General features: G+C 43.4%; 1 protein-coding gene across 3 annotated transcripts in view; it reads left to right on the top strand.

The window, feature by feature from the left end:
* MARCHF8 (membrane associated ring-CH-type finger 8) overlaps positions 1 to 20319 on the top strand; it is a 116640-nt gene that overhangs the window by 90743 nt on the left and 5578 nt on the right. For 2 of the 3 annotated variants that reach the window (XM_056130425.1, XM_056130424.1), the window contains exons 4-6: positions 16855 to 16937; positions 17180 to 18025; positions 19460 to 19640. In XM_056130425.1, the coding sequence (XP_055986400.1) occupies positions 16855 to 16937; positions 17180 to 18025; positions 19460 to 19640 (1110 nt within the window). The remainder of the gene's footprint in view (positions 1 to 16854; positions 16938 to 17179; positions 18026 to 19459; positions 19641 to 20319) is intronic. The other variant, XM_056130426.1, reaches the window with a different exon arrangement.

Consider the following 20319-nt stretch of genomic DNA (forward strand, 5'->3'; position numbering starts at 1 on the left):
ATGTGTGTGTGTAAGAGAGAGAGAGAGAGAGAGAGAGAGAGAGAGAGAGAGAGAATAAGAAAATGGACTTCTCCAGAACAGGATAAGCCTAGCTTTTCATTCTTAAACTGTGGGTTGTAACCCCTTTTGTGATTGACATATAACTGAACATAGAAATCATGAAATTTCACAATAATAAATGTTTCTGAATGCACAAAAGCAGCAGATTATTCACCGTAACTGTCCTCCCATTGTAGATTATTATTTTTTTTAAATTTTATTGAATCATAGTGAGATAGTTACAAGCTTTCATGTTTGGGTTACAATCACACAATGATCAAACACCCATCCCTCCACCAGTTCACATTCCCACCACCAATATCCCCGGTATAACCCCTCTTTCCCACCCTCCCCCTCCCTTTATGGCAGACATTATCCCCCATAATCTCTCTCTACTTTGGGGCATTATGGTTTGCAATACAGATACTGAGAGGTTATCATGTTTGGTCCTTTATCTACTTTCAGCACACATCTCCCATCCCGATTGATTCCTCCAGCCATCGTTTTCTTAGTGATCCCTTCTCTATTCCAGCTGCCTTCTCCCCTTTGCTCATGAGGCAGGCTTCCAGCTATGGAGCAATCTACCTGTCCCATGTATCTACTATCCTTAGGTGTCAGCCTTATGTTATGTTTGTTTTATACTTCACAAATGAGTGCAGTCCTTCTATGTCTGTCCCTCTCTTTCTAACTCATTTCACTTAGCATGATACTCTCCATGTCTATCCATTTATAAGCAAAGTTCATAACTTATCTCTCCTGAAGCTGCATAGTATTCCATTGTGTAGATGTACCAGAGTTTCTCTAACCAGTCATCTGTTTTAGGGCAGTTGGGTTGTTTCCGGATTTTGGCTATCGTGAACACTGCGAAAGGAGCATATTATTTTAAAATCAACTGTGTAATAAGTCTGAAGTGTTTTCAGTAGTGCTCATCCCTGTTGTATGTCTTAGGCAATGGGAAGCCCTGCTTTAAAAAAGATTGGAATTCTCTAGATTGGCTTGAACTGACTTCACTGTCTCAATGAAATTTTTCCCCCATTTTAGCCACTACAAATTGGCCTACGTGTGTGAGCTAAACTTTGTAAAATATCTCTTTTGGATTCTGATGAGCAGAAAGGGCACACAGAAATGGAAATCGTATGTTCTGCAGGAACCATTCTTACTCACCCTGGGCATGGAACCTGGCCCAAGCATTGAGTTGCCTATGGTACACTGGGTACTCAAAAGGCTTGGAGCACGAATGTCCTCATTCCTTGCAGCCAAGCAGACTCTAGATGCTGATGGTGGTTTCCTTGTAGAATATTTAAGAGATCTTCTTGCTTTTATTCAGATACCATAATAATTATATGCCTCAGGTTAATTAGATCTTCCTGGATAGAATACAGTTTGATTATGTTTAATGGGCTCATAAAATGATCAGTTCTCTTATTTGGCAAGCAAAACTCATTGAATTTGAATATTAACTCCTAGATCTTTTGACTGTTTAGTAAATGCTCTTACCATTAGATTGGAATGAGATACAGCAGAATGTCACAGGTCATTGTTAAATATAGTCTTATAAGGCCACATCAATTTTTGCAGTGGTCTTGACAAAGATAGGGCTGGAGCAATAGCACAGCGGTAGGGTAGCAATTGCACGCAGCCAGCCCGGTCGAGCCGGGTTCAATTCCTCCACCCCTCTCGGAGAGCCCAGCAAGCTACCAAGAGTATCTTGCCCTCACGGCAAAGCCTGGCAAGCTACCTGTGACGTATTCAATATGCCAAACACAGTAACAACAAGTCTCACAATGGAGGCATTACTGGGCCTGCTCGAGCAAATCGATGAACAATGGGAGGACAGTACTATAGTACTACAGTGCTTGACAAAGATGTCTTCTCTCTGAATCTGATACATAGTTGACCAGAGAGTTGCTAAAAGCTTATGGGATAAGGCAAAGTGTTCTTTTCTTAATTTATGTGAAGTATAGAAAACAATTATCTTAAAGCAAGACCCCCATTTTTCTGTGGCAGAAACTAGTGAATTGAAGTGCCATGAAGTGATGACAGCCTACTTCATTGAAGACAGTACATAGCCTCACTTTGAGTTTTGAGGACGCATCATGGACAGTGTTTTGCGGCTTTACTACCCATTTACAAAGTTTGACCATAATTTTTATATGTATTTTTCCTTTTTCTTTTTGTAATTTTTTCCTTCTGACTAATTACTGTTTTTGGCCCAACCTTTAGTCTTCATATTTTGGTTGTGAGTCTCCTGAAGTGTGGGGAGAAATAGTAAAACATTACATAATCATATGAAGATGTTATTTGACTTTTCCAGTTAACCTCTCACAACTGTATATTGGTATTTCTAGAAGCTAAGTGGCATGCAAGATAGTATCACCTCTCTGACACTGATGGCACAGGTGTGGGTAGTCTTATGTCTAAACATTTCCAATATATAGATCATTGATGTGACTCACGTGACTATGAACTGTTTGGGAGCCTCAGTAAAAAGTGTAAAGGAATCCTGAGACCAGTGAGTTTGAGAAATTTTGTTTGCAAGCATGATTAATAGACATAATTGCTCCTTTAATATTATTAATAAACAAGTGTACTTGTCTGTTCAGTAAGCATTTGTGTGTGCCAGGTTCTTGGTAGATAAAACAGCAACAACTTCTAAAGTAACTTTCTAAGGCAGCTCAGAGAGAGACGGGAGCACCAAGTAAAAGATGTTTGGAGCACTCGCTCGGGAAGCAAGATGCGTGCTCGGGATGTGAACATGATGGCCACTCAAAACCTCTATTGCAAACTACAACACCCTAAAGGAAAGAACGAGCAAAAGGGATTGCCCTGCCACAGAGGCAGGGTGGAGTGGGGGAATGCCCTGCCATAGAGGTGGGGTGGGGCAGGGGGATGGGGTGGAGGGTGGGAGGGATACTAGGATCATTGGTGGTGGAGAATGGACACTGTTGGAGGAATGGGTACTCGATCATTTTATAACTGAAACCCAAGCACAAACGTTTGTAAGTCTACAACTGTACCTCATGCGGTTTCACTAATAAAAGAAAAGGAAAAGGAAAAGGAAAGGAACTTTCTATTCCAGAGATATTCTTATGCAAGCCTTTGTCAGTACTATGAAAGAAATGAACAGGGTAAAAGGACATTTAATAATAGTTACTATACCCCTGGCCCCATTGTTTTTTGTTTTGGGTCACGTCTAGCAGTACTCAAGATTTACTTCTGGTTCTGAGCTCAGGACTCACTCCTGATGGGGTTCGAGGCTATACTCAGTTTCTGGGGGTCGAACCTGGGTCAGCTGCCTGTAAGACAAGTGCTATTACAATCTATCCCCTAAAAAAATATTCGAGGACAAAATTGAGAGGGGACCAGTGGTGCTGGGGTGAGTCATAGAAGCAGGAAGATGTGGAGTATTGGATGATTACCAACATACGAAAGAACAGAAAGTGGGGCCAGGCTTGGGCATTCAGGCTTAGGGAGGGATTTAAAGCAGGTAGTCTCTGGCAGGGTGTGGGGTAAGGGGAAGTGGAGGATTCTTGCATGCTTTATAGATGGTTCACTTCATGTGTTGGCATCTAACTCACTTAACATTAAAGAATAAACCTTCATATTAGTTAACTTTCTGGTCATCTTTCCTGACTCATATTCCCATTGGTCACATTCTCCCAGGTTTGCATTCTTGTAGGTTGACTGGCCAGATGACTATCCTAGGAAATAGTTGTTTTGTCCCAAGTGTGGACACTGGCAATCTTTGTTGGAATTAGGGCATTTCCTAGGAGGGACCTACAGTTTATATTGCAGGTTGGTAGTTGGTAGACCATAGGGAAGCTTTTTTTTTTTTTTTTTTTTTTTTTTTTTTTCCCTTTATTTTATTTTATTTTTTTTAAAGTTGTAGATTTACAATTTTTTGTGCTTTGGTTTCAATTATACAATGATCAGATACCCATCCCTCCACCAGTGCCCATTTTCCACCACCATGGATAATATCCCTCCCACCCCCATCCCCCCATCCCCCCTGTCTCTGTGGCAGGGCAATCCCCTGTGTTCTCTCTCTCCTTTTGGGTGTTGTGGTCTGCAAAAGAGGCATTGAGTGGCAAACATGTTCAGTCCATAGTCTACTTTCTACATGCATCTCCCCTCCTGGGAGGATCCTCCAAACATCCTTTATTTGGTGCTCCCTTCTCTATCTGAACAGCCCTTTCCTCTAGGATACCCGGCTGGCCTCTAAGTTATGGAGTAATCCTCCTGGTGCTGATCTCAGCTATTCTTGGGTATTAATCTCATACTATGTTACTTTATATCCCCCAGATGAATGCAATCTTTCTATGTCTATCCCTCTCTTTCTGCCTCGTGGTGGTAGAGTTATTCCTTAAATGGTACTGTGGCACCTCTGTAATTTCTTTTTGATCTTTGTAGCAACTTTGGATTGTTGACTCAATTTTTAAATGATTAAACTCTTGCTCAGGAAAGTGGTATGATCAGAGGAGTGGCCTCAGAATACAAACTGAGGACTTTGGAGTCCAATGTTGTTGCTTTTTGCCTCTACTCTAGAATTTTCTCCAGGGAGAATGCTCTCTTAATTGTTAGAAAAGGTAAATATAAAAGTGGAATATAACAGTTAAGGGTCCCTTTGAGTGGGAAGTAATTGTGAAACAGTCATTTCACCTAAGTCATTACTTTAGGTGATTTTTGGTCTTTACATAGTCTTTAGTTTTGGGAGATAGGAAATCATCTTTTTTTAAAAAAATTTTTTTATTAGTGAAACACCATGAGGTACAGTTGTAGACTTACAAATTTTTGTGCTTGGGTTTCAGTTACACAATGATCAAGTACCCATCCCTCCACCAGTGCCCATCCTCCACCACCATGGGTCCCAGCATCCTCCCCACCCCCCACCCCCGTCCCATCCTGCCTCTGTGGCAGGGCATTCCCCCTTGTTCTCTCTCTCTTCTTTTGGGTACTGTGTTTTGCAAGAGAGGTATTGAGTGGCAATCATGTTTGGTCTATAGACCACTTTCAACATGCCTCTCCCACCCTGGGAGGGTCTTTAAGATTCATTATCTTCAATGTAAATTTTTTAAAAAACAAATTATATTTGCAATCTCCCTATCTTATAATATGAAGACCTTCTTTAGAGGGTGAGTTGAGAGCGAATCCCTTTAGTTACTGCCTTGTCTTTATAATATATGCTTCACACTGTGCTGGGGACATAGTATGATTCATGTAATTCTCACTTTCTCTTGGAAGCACAAGAAAAGAATTTGTTAACATTTCCTGCCAGGCTATGCTGAAAGTCATTTATACTGGAAATAATCTTAGAATTGAATAGGCTGTATTATACATATGCTGCTATGAATACATTGCATATATTATCTACTTTTGTGATCATTTAATCAATTGACATTGTGAAAGCTTATTCTCGGTACAGCTCTTATCAAGTGAGAGTCAATACATACTTATCAGCATGGCCACAAAACTGACTTCTCTTCTTTAATTTTAGCTCATTTTGAAGTTGAATACAACTAGATCTTTATTTATAGAAACCAGAATCACTCATCCGAAGTTATTTTCACAGAGAAGCTTATGTGCTAAGCAGAAAGTTTGCTGAAATGCAGTCTCAGTCTGTACATTGTCTAAACACCAAGTGAGATTTTATTTAGCTTTATTGTATGAAGTCAGATCTGCTGTGCTGGCAGTCAGGAACAGATTGCTGTCTCTTGGTTCTGGATTGGGAAGGCTGTATATTTAGTAACCTCCTGAGCAGGAAGGGAATATATATGGTGGTCCAGTAAGCAGAGTTTCTAAATGACCCTCCAAGCATGTTCCACCGTAAGGCCCAGAACCTGTGTCTGCACTGAGGCATTGTTAGTGTAGGGAAGCTGACAACCAAATATTGAGAAGCAGGAGGTGACAGACAAATTTGTCCAGCTCAAACAAGGTGTTATTGAAAGTGAAGTGAAGCTGAGCTGGGAGCTAGCAGTGGAGAGGTCCGCAGTGGGATACGTGCGGGGCGGAGAGTGACTGCCCTCCCTTTTTCATACTTTTCTAACTAAGGACGTGAACAAGCTCCCTACCCACCAAGTCTCATTAGGTAGGACTGGTCTCTTTGATCATTAAGGAGAAGTTTTCTTATCTTTCAGGGTTATTGCCATGTTGAGGCAGACAGACAGACTGTTAAGTTGGCAGTCACCTGGCTATCAGGCCCAGCCTATTCCCTTCTCCAGACACCCCCATGAAACACCACCCACTTCTCTTTTTCTCTGTTTCCTATCTCAGTATCACTTCCATCTTTGTGTCAGCTGTGAATGGGATAACAACAGATAGCTTTCTCTGGGCGACAGTTCAGACTTCAGAGATTGGAAGCAAGAGAAGGGTTGAACATGGGGAGAGGGATACGAGAATGCAAGCAGTTTCACTCACAGCCAGCTGGGAAATTGGGTTTTCCATCTAAGGCTGCAATGCATCCTGCCAACAATCTGAAGGAGGGGAATTGTATTCTTTCCCAGAGCTTTCAGAAAAGAGGAGGACATTGAACAGTCATCTCTCATGCTATGTATCAGATGATAGATTTGTATAATACTAAGTAGTAGATTTGTGCTGTTCCATAGCAGTGGGAATCTAACACAGGGACCAAGGGCTGGACTTGGGTATAGCTGAGAGAATCCCTTCTTTCTTGGGAGTGTGGGAGCCCTCTACTTCTGAACGCTCTGCTTAAATGCTTAAATGTAACATGTGCTTTTGATTTAACCATCTTTATCCCCTTCTTTTTCTTGTTTTGGTATTTTGTATTTTTATAGAAACAATTTTGTAGCGTGTGATGTCTTCCAAATTATTTTGACTATGACGTATTTCGCTTTACTATAATTTATGGTGCTGAGGACCTCTCAGAGGTGGGGTCTACACCACATAGATCTTCATGATCTGCTTACTGGACATACACGCTGATTCCAAATCTTAGCTGTTATACTTAGTGTTGGGGCTGGAGCGATAGTACAGTGGGTAGGGCGTTTGCCTTGCACGCAGCCGACCCGGGTTCAGCCCCAGAATCCCATATGGTCCCCCAAGCACCACCAGGAGTAATTCCTGAGTGCAGAGCCAGGAGTAACCCCTGAGCATCGCTGGGTGTGACCCAAAAAGCAATATATATATATATATATATATATATGTGGGCTGGAGCGATAGCACAGCGGGTAGGGCGTTTGCCTTACAAGCGGCCAACATGGCCGACCCGAGTTCGATTCCTCCGCCCCTCTCGGAGAGCCCGGCAAGCTACCGAGAGTATTCGATATGCCAGACACAGTAACAACAAAGTCTCCAATGGAGACGTTACTGGGCCCGCTCGAGCAAATCGACGATCAACGGGAGGGCCTTTACCTTTTATATATATGTATATATATCACTGTATCACTGTCATTCTCTTTTTTATTGATTTACTTGAGCAGGCACCAGTAACATCTCCATTCATCCCAGCCCTGATATGTGTGTGTGTGTGTGTGTGTCTGTCTGTCTGTCTGTCTGTCTCTGTGTGTGTATGTACTGAACACTGTGGTTTAATGTGGTATAATAGTATGGGGGTTTCATGTGTCCTACCACTGAATTATATCCTAGCCTTTTAATTATGAGTTTGTATAAGAATAGCTCTTACATTGAAACTCAGTTCACTCACAAAGGCTTAATTATTATGTCTGATGAGTTCTGTTTTTTTCTTTTTTCTCACATATTTTAATTAAAGCACTGTGATTTAAAAGAAGTATTCACAGTTGAATTTTAGACATACAATATTGCAGCACCCATCTCACCACCAGTGTCAGCTTTTCTCCACAAATGTTCTCAGGTTTCCTTCATATTGCAACTACCCTGAGCCTCCTCCCTGGGTGTACCCCCTCCCCACCCCACCCACACCCCAGCCTGGCCTGCCCTCTTGACAGGCACCGTTCTAAGCTTGGTTGTTAACGTATTAAAGTTTGGGTTTCTTGATTTCAGTGTTGTTGACTCCGTGGTTTGAATATTTGGCTCTATAATTCCTTTTTTTTTTTATGTAGGAGTACTGCTTAGGTGAATGAGACCAGTTGTAGTTACTGGTTTTGGCATATCGAATACATAGTGGATAGCTTGCCAGGCTCTTCCGTGCGGGCGGAATACTCTCGGTAGCTTGCCAGTCTTTCCGAGAGAGACTGCTGGTCAGACTTCTTTGTCAAGATCATGAACGATCGGTTTGAGGCCCTTCATGTTCCCGGAGCGAACAGATGCCATTGGGCTACACTAGCACGCGACAGGGACAAATGGAGACGTTACTGGCGCCCGCTCGAGCAAATCGACGACTAACGGGAAGTTAAGTGATTAAGTGAAGTGAGGAGTACTGCTATTTATTCAGCCACTGATTAGCTGATTGAATTGGGCATGAACTCCACCTTACTTTTTTTTTCTTTTTTATAATTTTATTTATTGAATAATAAATAAAATAATATTTATTTTATTTATTTATGCCACCGTGAGAGCAGTTACAAAGCTTTTGGGTTTAAGTCTCGGTCATACAATGAAACACCCATACCTTCACCAGTGCCCATTCTCCACCACCAAAAGCCCCAGTATACCCCATCCCACACCTTACCCCTACCTGTGGGGCATATGATTTCCACATTACTCTTTCTCTGCTTTGGTCACATTCAATAGTTTGACACCAGACCCACCATTATTATTTGGGATTTTACCCCAACACTCGGATCTGCTGAAAAGGCAACAGTAGACAATTTGTTTTCTATTGCTGGTTATGCATATGATGTCACGTGGCTGCAGTAGTGGCCATGCAATTTTGAAATTCTGAAATTTTAACACTTAAATCTGGAGGCATTTCTGCCAAAACCTGCTGGGTTCTGAGATTTGTTCCTGGGTCTCTGGTATCATGGCCATTAAGCAGCTTGATCAGGAGCCAGAAAGGCCGTTCATGGGCGGCGACTCAAGGTCTTGTTGGGGTGGGGAGGAATGGGCCGGCTCCACCCCATCCTGTGAGGCCCCGTGTGTCTCATCACTGCAGGCCCAAACCTGACTGTCCAGTGTCCTCTGGCGGATGGTGTCCACTGAGCTGCCAAGGGGGAGCAGGCGGAGGGACAGCACCCTTTCCCCTCTGGGGTGGCCTGGCAACAGTAACCTATTGCGGGGTCCAGGTACATTTCTGCCAAAAGCCACTGGGTTTTGAGATTTGTTTCTAAGTCTCTGGGTTCATGGCGGTTAAGCAGCTTAATCAGGAGCCAGAGAGGCTGTTCGTGGGTGGTGACTTGCAGTCTCCTTGGGGTGGGGAGGAAAAGGCAGGCTCCACCCCCATCCCCTGAGGCCCCACATGTCTCGTCACTGCAGGCCCAAACCTGACTGTCCAGTGGCCTCTGGGGGATGGCGGTCACTGGGCCGCCAGGGGGAACAGGCCAAGGCATGAAACCTATTCCCACCTGGGTTGGCCTAGTGCCGGTAACCTACTGCAGGAACAGGACGCGTTTCTGCCAAAAGCCATTGGGTTCTGAGATTTGTTTCTGAGTCTCTGGGATCATGGCCATTTAGCAGCTTGATCAGGAGTCAGAGAGGCTATTTGTGGGTGGTGACTTGGGATCTTGTTGGGGTGGGGAGGAGAGGATTGTCTCCACTCCCATCAGTGAGGCCCCACATGTCTTGTCACTGTGGGCCCAAACCTGACTGGCCTCTGGAGGATGATGGCCACCATGCCACCAGGGGGAACAGGCCAAGGTACGAAAACTATTCCCACCTGGGTTGGCTCAGTGTCGGTAACCTACTTCAGGGACCGGACACATTTCTGCCAAAAGCTGTTGGGTTTCGAGATTTTTTCTGAGTCTCTGGGATCATGGCCATTAAGCAATTTGATCGGGAACCAGAGAGGCCATGCCTCCAATTATATAGCTGAGTCGGAAGTGGTTTGTGGGTGTGTCTCCCACATAACTAACTTTTGGCTATTTACTTTCTTGGCAAACTTTTCCCCAAGTTTTTGGGGTCTGGCCAAAGGCACAGCAGCAATTTTGGGGTATCTGGAAGTCTGAAGGCACCATCAGGTTGCTGATGCACTTGCCTCACAGCTACAGATTGACCTGCTGACAGCACCATCCCCCTCTATCTTTCCTTAACACCACGGATGTGCTTGACTCCCCTTACCTAGCCCCTGTTGTTTCTCATTTGTCTCTTCTCCCTCTCCCCTCCACTCTTTCTTTCCTTCTCAGTTCTATATTCTGGGGCAAAGGTTGATCAGGGCATCCCCCCTTTAAAATATTGCATTACCAGGGCTGGAGCAATAGCAACAGTGGGTAGAGCATTTGCCTTGCACACGGCCAACTCGGGTTGTATTCCCAGCATCCCATATGGTCCCCTGAGCACTGCCAGGAGTAATTCCTGAGTGCCGAGCCAGGAGTAATGCCTGTGCATTGCCGGGTGTGGCCCCAAATGCCAAAAAATTAAAAAATACTGCATTACCTCATCAAGTTATTGTAAATGCCACCTATAAGTGATATTGTCCTATGTTTATTTTTTCTTCTTCTGGCTTCATTTAACATAATGTCTTCCAGTTCTATCTATGTTGCTGTGAGTTTCATGATTTCACCATTCCTTACATCTGTGTAGTATTCCATTGTGTGTGTGTGTGTGTGTGTGTGTGTGTGTGTGTGTCTACACGTAGACACACTACATCTTCATTATCTACTTATCTGTCATTGGACATCCAGGTTGATTCTGAATCTTAGCCATTGTACTGAGTGCTGTGGTGAATAATGGTATTGCTATACATACGTTCTTTTGAAAAATATTTTTCTGTCCTGGGGATAGATACCCAAAAAGCAGAATTGTTGGGCCATATGGCAGTTTTGAGTTTACTGACTATCCCCCATACTGTTTTCCATAGGGGTTGAACCAGACAGCATTCCCACCGGCAGTGCACGAGAGTTTCTTTTTCACCACACCCTGGTCAACAAAGATTGTTCCCAGTATTTTTGATGTGTGTCATTCTCATTGGTGTGAAATGATATCTCATTGTTGTCTTGATTTGGATTTCCAAAATAAGTTATGAGCATTTCTTCATGTTTAAAAAATGTATGTCACGAGCCATTGATCAGTTTATTGATTTTCCCAGTGTTGGGAAATCCTGTGTTGTGCTACTAGAGTTGACTTATTCCTTATAATGACATGTTATCTAAAAAAATGAATTTGTTTTGCTCCAGAGAGACACCTGGATTTGCTCTCAGGCACTGCATATTTTCCCCTGAGCCCAGGCAGCAGGAGTGACCCTTAAGCGCAGAACCAGGAGTAAGCCTTGAGCCCTGCTGGATGTTCCTGCCCCCCACACCCACTGCACCCCAAAAAGAAAATTCATTTTATTAATTGCCTATTTATGAGAAATGTGGTGTCATGGTTGAACATGATCTCCATGAAAATTTTTCTCTTGCCCAGGTTCCCACCCATGTTTCACAAGGAAATACTCTTAGTAACCAAAAGTACATATTATTCCTCTGGTAGCTAGTGTAGTGCACATAGCATGATTCTCTTCTGTTTGCTTCCTCCATTTACTGATTACTGGACATGATGAGATTTCCCTTCTTCAGTGCCTTTAGTGTTTGTTCTTTTGTTTTCTGTTGAAACTACTGGCGGAATCAACCCAGTATTGAGTCAACCAGTTAGATGCTTCCATAAGCATGCTATTCAAAACTCTTTGTGTGAGAATGGATTCTCAGAAGATGAACTACTGGGACAAAGTCATGTGCATTTCTTATTCTGAGGAATTTTTGAAATTGCCATCTTATAGAGGTTGACCAGTTTGCTTCCCACATCAGCAAACTTGTTTTCTCCTAATTTTTGCCAGCACAAGAATTGTTTGATTTAACCCCCACACCCACCCCATAGATTTTTGTGGTTTTGTGACCTGGGTTTTTTTGCATTATTATGAGAAAAGTTATGCATCGATTTGATTTAATTGGAGATCAGTTGTCAACATGACCCCTGCTTCTTTACCTCTTTTCTCCTTACCAAATTTCTCAAGGCTTAAAAGCACAGTACCCAAAAGAAGAGAGAGAGAGAGAACAAGAGGGAATACCCTGCCCAGAGGCAGGGGGGGATGGGGGGATGGGGGGTGGGGGGGATGCTGGGACCCGTGCTGGTGGAGGATGGGCACTGGTGGAGGGATGAGTATTTGATCGTTGTATGATTGAAACCCAGGCACAAAAATTTATAAGTCTATAACTGTACCTCATGGTGTTTCACTAATTAAAAAAAAAGAAACAAATGAACCAAACCAGACCATTTCTTGTGGCCCCGCACCTGTTGATGTAGATAAGAAGGGAAAATTTGCTTTTGTTTGGAGTCTAAGACCTCAGCTATTTAAAACAACTTTGCTGGCAAATGCAAAGAAGTCCTTATGGAAATTTATAACAGAGAAGGAAAGAGATGGAAGAGAGGGAGGCTGGGAAGAAACCTCGTGGGAAGAAGTAATAGAACAAAGTGAAGTGAAGAGAAAGTAGGAAGGTAATGACTGGTGGCCTGGAGTGAGAGTAAAATTGCCAAGTTCCTGTCACTAGGCATCCACTTGGATCTATTCTGATAGCCCTTCTAGAACAGTGAGTTCTCTCAAAAGGAAACAAGAGAATAGGGAAATGTCAGCTTCTACCAAGGATATTTGGAAACTTTTCTTTTCCTTACATGTTTTGGCAGCCTTAATAACATTATTTAAAACAGTGAGTCTGATAAGAAAGACAATCACTGAGTGTCTTGAGAACAGCAAGACAAATTGCTTAAAAGTATTTGTAATTCCTAACATAAAAATCAATGAGAATTTAAGCCTTGATAGCATCCAGAGGTTTCTTTTGGCACAATAGATCACAACATAGTAAGAAGAAGGGCTTTTAATACATTTTTTTATGTAGCGAGATTGCTTTACATTCTTGTTGGGGCTCAGGGAACCATATTCTGTGCTGAGGATTCATATCTTAGTTGATCTTGTGCAAGGCAAGTGCCTTACTCACTATACTGTCTCTCCAGCCCCAAAAGGCTTGAGTTTGTTTTCTTGACCCATTTGAATTCCCCCATTGTGTACATTTACTGCTTTGTGGGAGGGGAGAGAGTGTTCTCTGTAGTGCTGTGTGGCATGGCTTCTTCTTTTCCCTCAAGTCTACTACTGCCCATGACCTCCCATATGCCTCCCTGCATGCTGCTCTTTGGAAGAGCTGAAGAGTCTAGTGATCCAAGACCTCCAAGATCCTCCTAGGATAAGGGATTGTGGGACCCCTGATTTTTCCAGATGGAACCCAGGACTGTATTAACTGCTGCTATAAGGCTTTAGTTTCTCATTGCTGTTGTTAGAGCTGCCTAAGTATGTTTATTTTACTCATATTGATATAGGAGCAATTTAAGATTTTAAAATTTATTGATAAGATGCTTTGGTGATCATTTTACCAGGGAGTCATGATGGGCCCATGCATCCTGGTTTTTTGCTGTTACTGAAGGAGTCGACCAGGAAATACATTGTTTGGCATGTATTTATATCAAACACCTCTAAGTAAATTTTTAAAATTTTGTTGAAAACTCTTGATCTAGTAAGAAGAGATATTTTCTGTTACCAAGAGGCATGTTGAGGCTTGGGCATCACCTGTTGAGACTTTCTTATATTTTTTGGAGATTGGAGAGGATGAAATGAAGGGTAGGAACATAGAAGATGGTAAGACTGTGCCTGCTGCTCAAGAACAGAGAAGCTTGGAACTATCCTGTCGTCTTTTAGGGTTGATGATCTGCTACAAGCTTATATAGATTGGATGTGAGTTCTCTGTAGTAGTCCCCAAACAGGAAATACATGGTGAAATGATCACATTGTATAAACAGACTGATTTCTTTCTCAGGCTTTATTCTGCTCTCTCATCCCTCTGCTCTCTTTTCCAAGTACCCAACCTAGGCATACAGTAATGTGGCTCTCCCAGGCATCTCCTTTTCTATGACCCGGATCACTTGAAGTTTAGAAGAAGAGGAAGAGGCCACATTCTCATGAAGTCCTGACACTTGTCTCAGAACACTGACCCTGAGAGGTTCTCAATTCTACAGTTAAGATCTCACTTTCCCTCCTTCCCTTTGGTGTCAAGAGGGTTGTGCCCTTAAGACTGCAGAGAGAGGGATGGCTCAGAAGTCCCCTCTGTTAACCAGGAGAGGAGTATGCCCGTCTATCTCTGCTGTGGGGAGGGACTTCACGCATCTTTATTTGGAGCAACTAAGCTTGAGCCAGCAACATGGAGGAAGGAGAGCCGACCTCACAGTCCAGAGGGGGACAAGGCTTGTAAGTTCTCCTTGAGGAGTGTGATGGCTCCCATTGTACACAATTACCAGCTGATAGCCTCTGTGATACATTTTTGGCCTTGCCTAGAGTGGAACATAGTCTGGGAACTTCTTCTTAGTACCCAAAGGAAGGACAGTAACATAGGGGGTTTATGTTCTCTGGCTGGGCCAGAGGTCATTGGAGGTCATTGGATGGGACCTAAAATGGCTGCCTGGGAGTTGGGCACAGGAGATAGGAGAGAAGGGTGGCTTACGCAATGAAAATGGAACATAATCTCTACATGAGTCCTGAGAAATTTCCTTCCTCCCATTTTGTTTTAAGAAAAATTATAACAAAGTGTACCATATTATTTTGAGGATACCATTTTTGTGACTTCAAATTTAAACTTTAGATTCTTAAGAACTTCCATATGAGTTGCTTTTTTTGGAGGGGGATTTATGCTTGTTTCTTGTTTTTACTTCAGACATGGTGGTTCACAAGGACTTCTCTTCACTTTGAGATCAGTGTTCAGTCCCAACAGCATTAGAGAACCATGCCATATCAGGAACCAAGCTTGGGACTCCCATGTATACAGCACACCATCTGTTTGAGCTATCTTGCCATCCTTGACCAGAATTACTTTTAAAGAAAGTATTCCCTGCATTGGTTTGTTCATTCAGTTAGAAAATAAAAGCAGACTCTTTGGTGACGGAGAAGTTGTACTGATTGAGTAAAGTTGCATAGTTTTAGCCATACAGTTGTGGATAATAACATGTAACTTATTAGACCAAGTTTCTTTAGAGTGAGTTGGATTAAAATGATATTTAAACCCTGAACTTGAAAGGCAAGTAAGAACTGTATAATGAACACCACATTTAGAGTTATGGCACGTGCGTTTGCTGGAGAAGGTACAGGGAACATTTCTGAGCAGTAGCCTGTCCTGGTGGCCCCATACTGTAGTGCTAGGATGAGGTACTCTCGTCGAGTGGCACCTAGCAAGAGATTGTGTTCAGCCTCAGTAAGGTAGTTGAGGACTTTTGTGTGGCTCTCCCAATCAAAGAGGTTGTGTTAAGGGGCAGAGGAGGACTGGGAGGTTGGGGAAGTGATGAGGACTTACTTTTGACAGCCAACTGATAGCATTGTTTGCATGCAGCTGTTTAGATTGTATGAAACAGGTTTACTGAGGCTTACTAACCAAAGGAAGGACAGTAACACGTATTTGCACATGCCTGTGGCTTTGAGGACCATGGGAATGAAGAAACAGGAGTCTGGAGAAGTCCTAACAAGGGCCCAGTGGAGGGTGGGTTTTAGTGCTAGGGGTGGTTTTGCATCCTCCACCCAGCTGGCCTCCCTGTGTCTATTCTTTCCATTCATCTTTCTTCCCCTGTGGTGCTTCCTAATACCCTGTATCTTTTACCTCATTTTGGCTTTTCAAGAGTCCCTGCTCAATCTCATCACCACTCACCACATGTTAAGTAGTTTCTTATATGCATGAAGTTAAGTAGTTTCTCATATGTATGAAGAGCTCTGTCAGGGCCGCAAGGTTCTGAGGACCAGCTTGAGGTTGTGAGGTTAGAAAGAGCTCCACCATGGGGCTGGAGCAATAGCACAGCGGGTGGGCGTTTGCCTTGCACATGGCAGACCCGGGTTCGATTCCCAGCATCCCATATGGTCCTGTGAGCACCACCGGGGGTGATTCCTGAGTGCAGAACCAGGAGTAACCCCTGTGCATCGCCAGGTGTGACCCAAAAAGCCAAAGAAAAAAATAGAAAGAGTCCAGCAGCCTTGATTAGGATTATCCCTGGGAGCCAAGTTAAAGAGTGCTAGCTGGGGAGAAGGGCTGACGTGATGGTACCTCACATTCCTTTTGTCTTTGCATACACCTCACACCCTAGCTTACTGTGGATTGTGACCTCAGTGTGGGAGCGCTGAAAAAATTACCAACAATAAAAGATTCCTGAAAGTGCAATGACCAAATAATGAATCCTAGGTGTTTCTGGCAGCACTCACTCGTTGAATTTCTTGGAGAAAAGGGGCAATAAATAGAAAAAGGGTTTACTTTTGTTTGTTTGGGAGCCACATCTGGTGGTGCTCAGGGGTTACTCCGAGCAGTTCTGTGCTTGGGGGCCACTCCTGACCTGGGCATTGGGTATTGGCCTGGGCCTCCTGCATGCAAAACATATACTCAAACAGTTGAACCATCTCTGTCATCTATGAGTGGAAAAGTTTAAGATGCCCTTATCTGTAGTACTTTTCTGTCTGATGCATAAATTATTTAATATTAGATGTATAAGCAATAAACCACTGAGTCTGCAGGAGATTGTTGGTGCTGTTCCAGTCTCAGGCTACACTTGACTACATTTACAAAAGAGTGTTGTTTGATTAGTTTTTCTTGGGCTCATGGGGAGCTAATACATGTGGCCCACTGGGCAGTATGAAATGACAGGGATTCTTAGGTGCTCCACTCCTTGCTTGCTGTTCAGAGGGTTCATGGGTTCCTTGGCTCTATCTTGAAAACTGACCGGGGTATGTTGTTGCAGGCTGGGGGTCCTCCATTGGCATCTGCTCCAGTGTCTGCCTTCTCTCGTACTTCTGTCACGCCATCCAATCAGGACATCTGCAGGTAACAATCTTCTTCTGATGCTATGATGGTTCATTTGCTTCCTAGAAATAAGCAGTCATGTCTTTGGGATCTCAATTTTCCATTTGCTTGGTCAGTATGCCTTTGCTGTAAGCAGTTGCCCGGTTTTATGTGCTGTTTTCTCACCACGTTACCACACAAGTGTCATTTCTTCACTTAAATGTCTATTCTCTTAACATTGTTTTTACTTTCTGTGCTTTTATTCCACTGTCCTCTGCATGCAGTTCCAGTGGAGTGTTTTCTGAGTGTTGTCAACACAGTCCTGTGCAGTCTGCTGTTGTCTTGAAAGCTCCTCAATGCCAGAGTTCTCTGACACCAGGGCTCACTGTGACAGTTATCTGTAAAGACACGTTACAGGCATCAAAGAGCAATTCCTGTGGTTCAGAATGGGTTCAGGCCTTGAAGCCTGCTAAGAATTCCAAAGACAGAAGAGCCCTAAAGATCTCAAGGTCCCTAAACGACGTGGGTGAGAAGGTCCAGGACACTTTAGGGAGTTTTGACTATGTGGAAAGAACTTGCTCTGAGGGCAAACTGATCCTCCCTCAGGACCCATGTCTCAGAATTAACAGGTTCCATCACAAAGACAGAAGACTCTTGAATCGCAAACCTCTCAGCAGTTCCAAATATTCTTGTGCTTCATCCCTTTCTGCCAATCGTTCAGCTGCCTCAGCGGTGGAAGCTGGCAAAGGGGGCATGCATGTCCCACTCTTGGAAGAGAAGGCAGACGGCGAGGTGGCATCCAGAAGCCGGCGGCTGCTTCGGTACCGGTTATCACTCTCACACAGCTCCAGTACCAGCAGCCTGCACAGGTTCCATGAGTTAGAAAGCTGCGCAGCTCACCTGCACACTGCCAAGTCCTCCAGTGGTCTGGCGGGAAGCATGGGCTTCTGCTCTGATGAAATGGGAGATGACGACGTCTTCGAAGACAGCACATCTGCAAAACTGAAGACTCAGGCTATGCGCGCACCCCTGTGCTCAGTGGAGAAGGACAGTGACCTGGATTGTCCTTCTCCCCTCTCAGAAAAGCACCCCCCCATCTCTCCTGGGTCCACATCAGGGGATGCCTGCAGGTTGGTTTGCCAAGAACCACTGTACTGGCCGCATTTGCTCCCCACACCTAAATTGCCTCATCTTGCTTTATTTACTAGGTGGAATTTCAGGAAGGTGAAGTAAGAGGCAGCTGTAGACAACTGTTGGTTCATAGTTTTCCCCAGAAGAATCGAGTCATGGTTTCATTTACGAAAACAAATTTTGGGGCCTAAGGTAGTTACATTGATTCTAAAGAAGAGAAGCTGCACATAATGAAGGCCATTGTGGTTCTTCTCATTTAAAAATTAGGTATTTTATATAAAGAAGGCACGTATAAAAATAGCATGTTCAGTTTTTCAGCCTAATAGCACAGATTTTAAGCACTGGCTGCTCCTGCAGCCATATTTTTGCCCCTTGCTCCACCTGGAATACAGTATGTGTGGAAGAGGCCATTCTTCAGCGGCTCATTCCTGCCCTCTTTCACTTGGATGCAGCCACTTCTACCTTAGATCCCAGGTCCATTTCCTACCTTTTTAACCATGGTGTAACATCCTTGTCTGGCCTCCAAATCTTTCAGAATTCATAAGTGTTGTCATTGCCTTAAGCCGTCCCCATTTTAACTTCTCTGCAGTTGCCCCATAGGTCCAGCTGTTATTGCTTCAAATAATTGGATCAGAAATCCCTCTCACAAATGCAAATAGCTGAGAGCCTGGCCAAGGCCAGAGCCCAGTTCCTTTCAGGACACCAAAGCACACAGGTGTCCCTATGTGCTTTCCAGCTGCTGGAAAAGACTCTGTTTCTCAAAAACCTACCAAGTTTCTTGAGGTTAGTAGTGACAGCCTGACATACACACTTAGGAATAACGAATGATTAAAATTCTCACTTACTGCTATTAGTTGTCCTTGTGAAACACAGAAAGAAATTATAACATGTTGCAGTGGTTTGTTTTATTTTTAGATCCAGGAAAGGTATTGTGATTTTTTTTCTGTTTGCTCCCTGAGATGGAATGGAAATGTGTAGTTGTGCATGAAGGGAAGGGCAGTGGTTATAGGTAAAAGGCAAATTTCATCGTCTTTTAAAGCCACTGGTCCTTTTTGGAAGGTAGAATTCTAGTTTTTATATTTTCTTTTTTTACAGTCATTTTCCCTTGCTTCATTAGTATCTTACAATCTGAAAGGTGCCTTGCAGTTAAGTTCTTTACTCTTACCATGAATGATTGCCTTGTCATTTCTTGTATCGTTTTTCCCTCTCTGATGCCAAATGCCATCCAGACTTTCCATGTTGGTGCGGTAAGCTAGAAAGTTTTTAGTTTTTAGTCATTGTTCTCATTTGTGTTTGTTTGTTTTCGTGCTGGTAGACATGCCTGTGGTATTCCTGAAAGATTTTCTTTTGCGGGGGAGGGCTCGACCTTCCACTGAAGAATCTTCCCTGTCTTGTGACCCTCCTCACGATGACTCACTTTCCTTTCGATATAGGATCTGTCACTGTGAAGGGGATGAAGAGAGCCCTCTGATCACCCCCTGCCACTGCACAGGGAGTCTCCACTTTGTGCATCAGACCTGCCTGCAGCAATGGATCAAGAGCTCTGACACACGCTGCTGTGAGCTCTGCAAGTACGAGTTCATCATGGAAACCAAGCTGAAACCTTTGAGAAAAGTATGTGGAATGATGCCCTAGGCTTAGCCTCTTTGAAATAAGTGCCTCTGAAAGAGCTCGCACCTTGGATCAACTGAAGCTCTAGCTTGCTTGTGTTTGTTTCTTTAAGAAGTGAGGGCTGGTGTGTATGTTCAGTTTGTGAAGAAGTCTGTTTTGCTGATTTCCATGCCCTTCTCCTCAGGGACTCTTTATTCCTCACCATGTAATCATAATGTTTTTGTCCTTTTTTTCCCATTCAGACCAAATCTGCTTGCTTATCTATGTTAGTCATTTGGCCCTTGACCACAGGCAGTTTTATAATATCTAGGTCAGCATTAAATTTTGTATATGTACTAACTTTTCATGCTTAGTCTCTAATATTAGGGTCTTATGTTAGAGATTAGTTGTATTCCCCTAGCACAAAGCACAAGGTAATGTAGCAAATTTATTAGTAGATACTTACGATAAGCACTTGCTGGATTCAGGTTGGGGGTACAAGGAAAAGGAAAGGAATCATGGGCACACGAAAGTCACCTCTTGTCAGGTGCCGTATTTCAGCTTCCTCCAAGACGAACTTTGTTTGGTCCTCGCTTCCCATATAAACACTGACGGGGTAACATGATGTAAACAATGACTGTGAAACATGTCTGTGTGTCCAGAACACTAGTAAACAGCTATTTTTTCTTATCTCAGAACTTTA

This window comes from Sorex fumeus, unplaced genomic scaffold, assembly GCF_029834395.1.
Source record: "Sorex fumeus unplaced genomic scaffold, SorFum_2.1 ptg000078l, whole genome shotgun sequence".
Classification (NCBI taxonomy): domain Eukaryota; kingdom Metazoa; phylum Chordata; class Mammalia; order Eulipotyphla; family Soricidae; genus Sorex; species Sorex fumeus.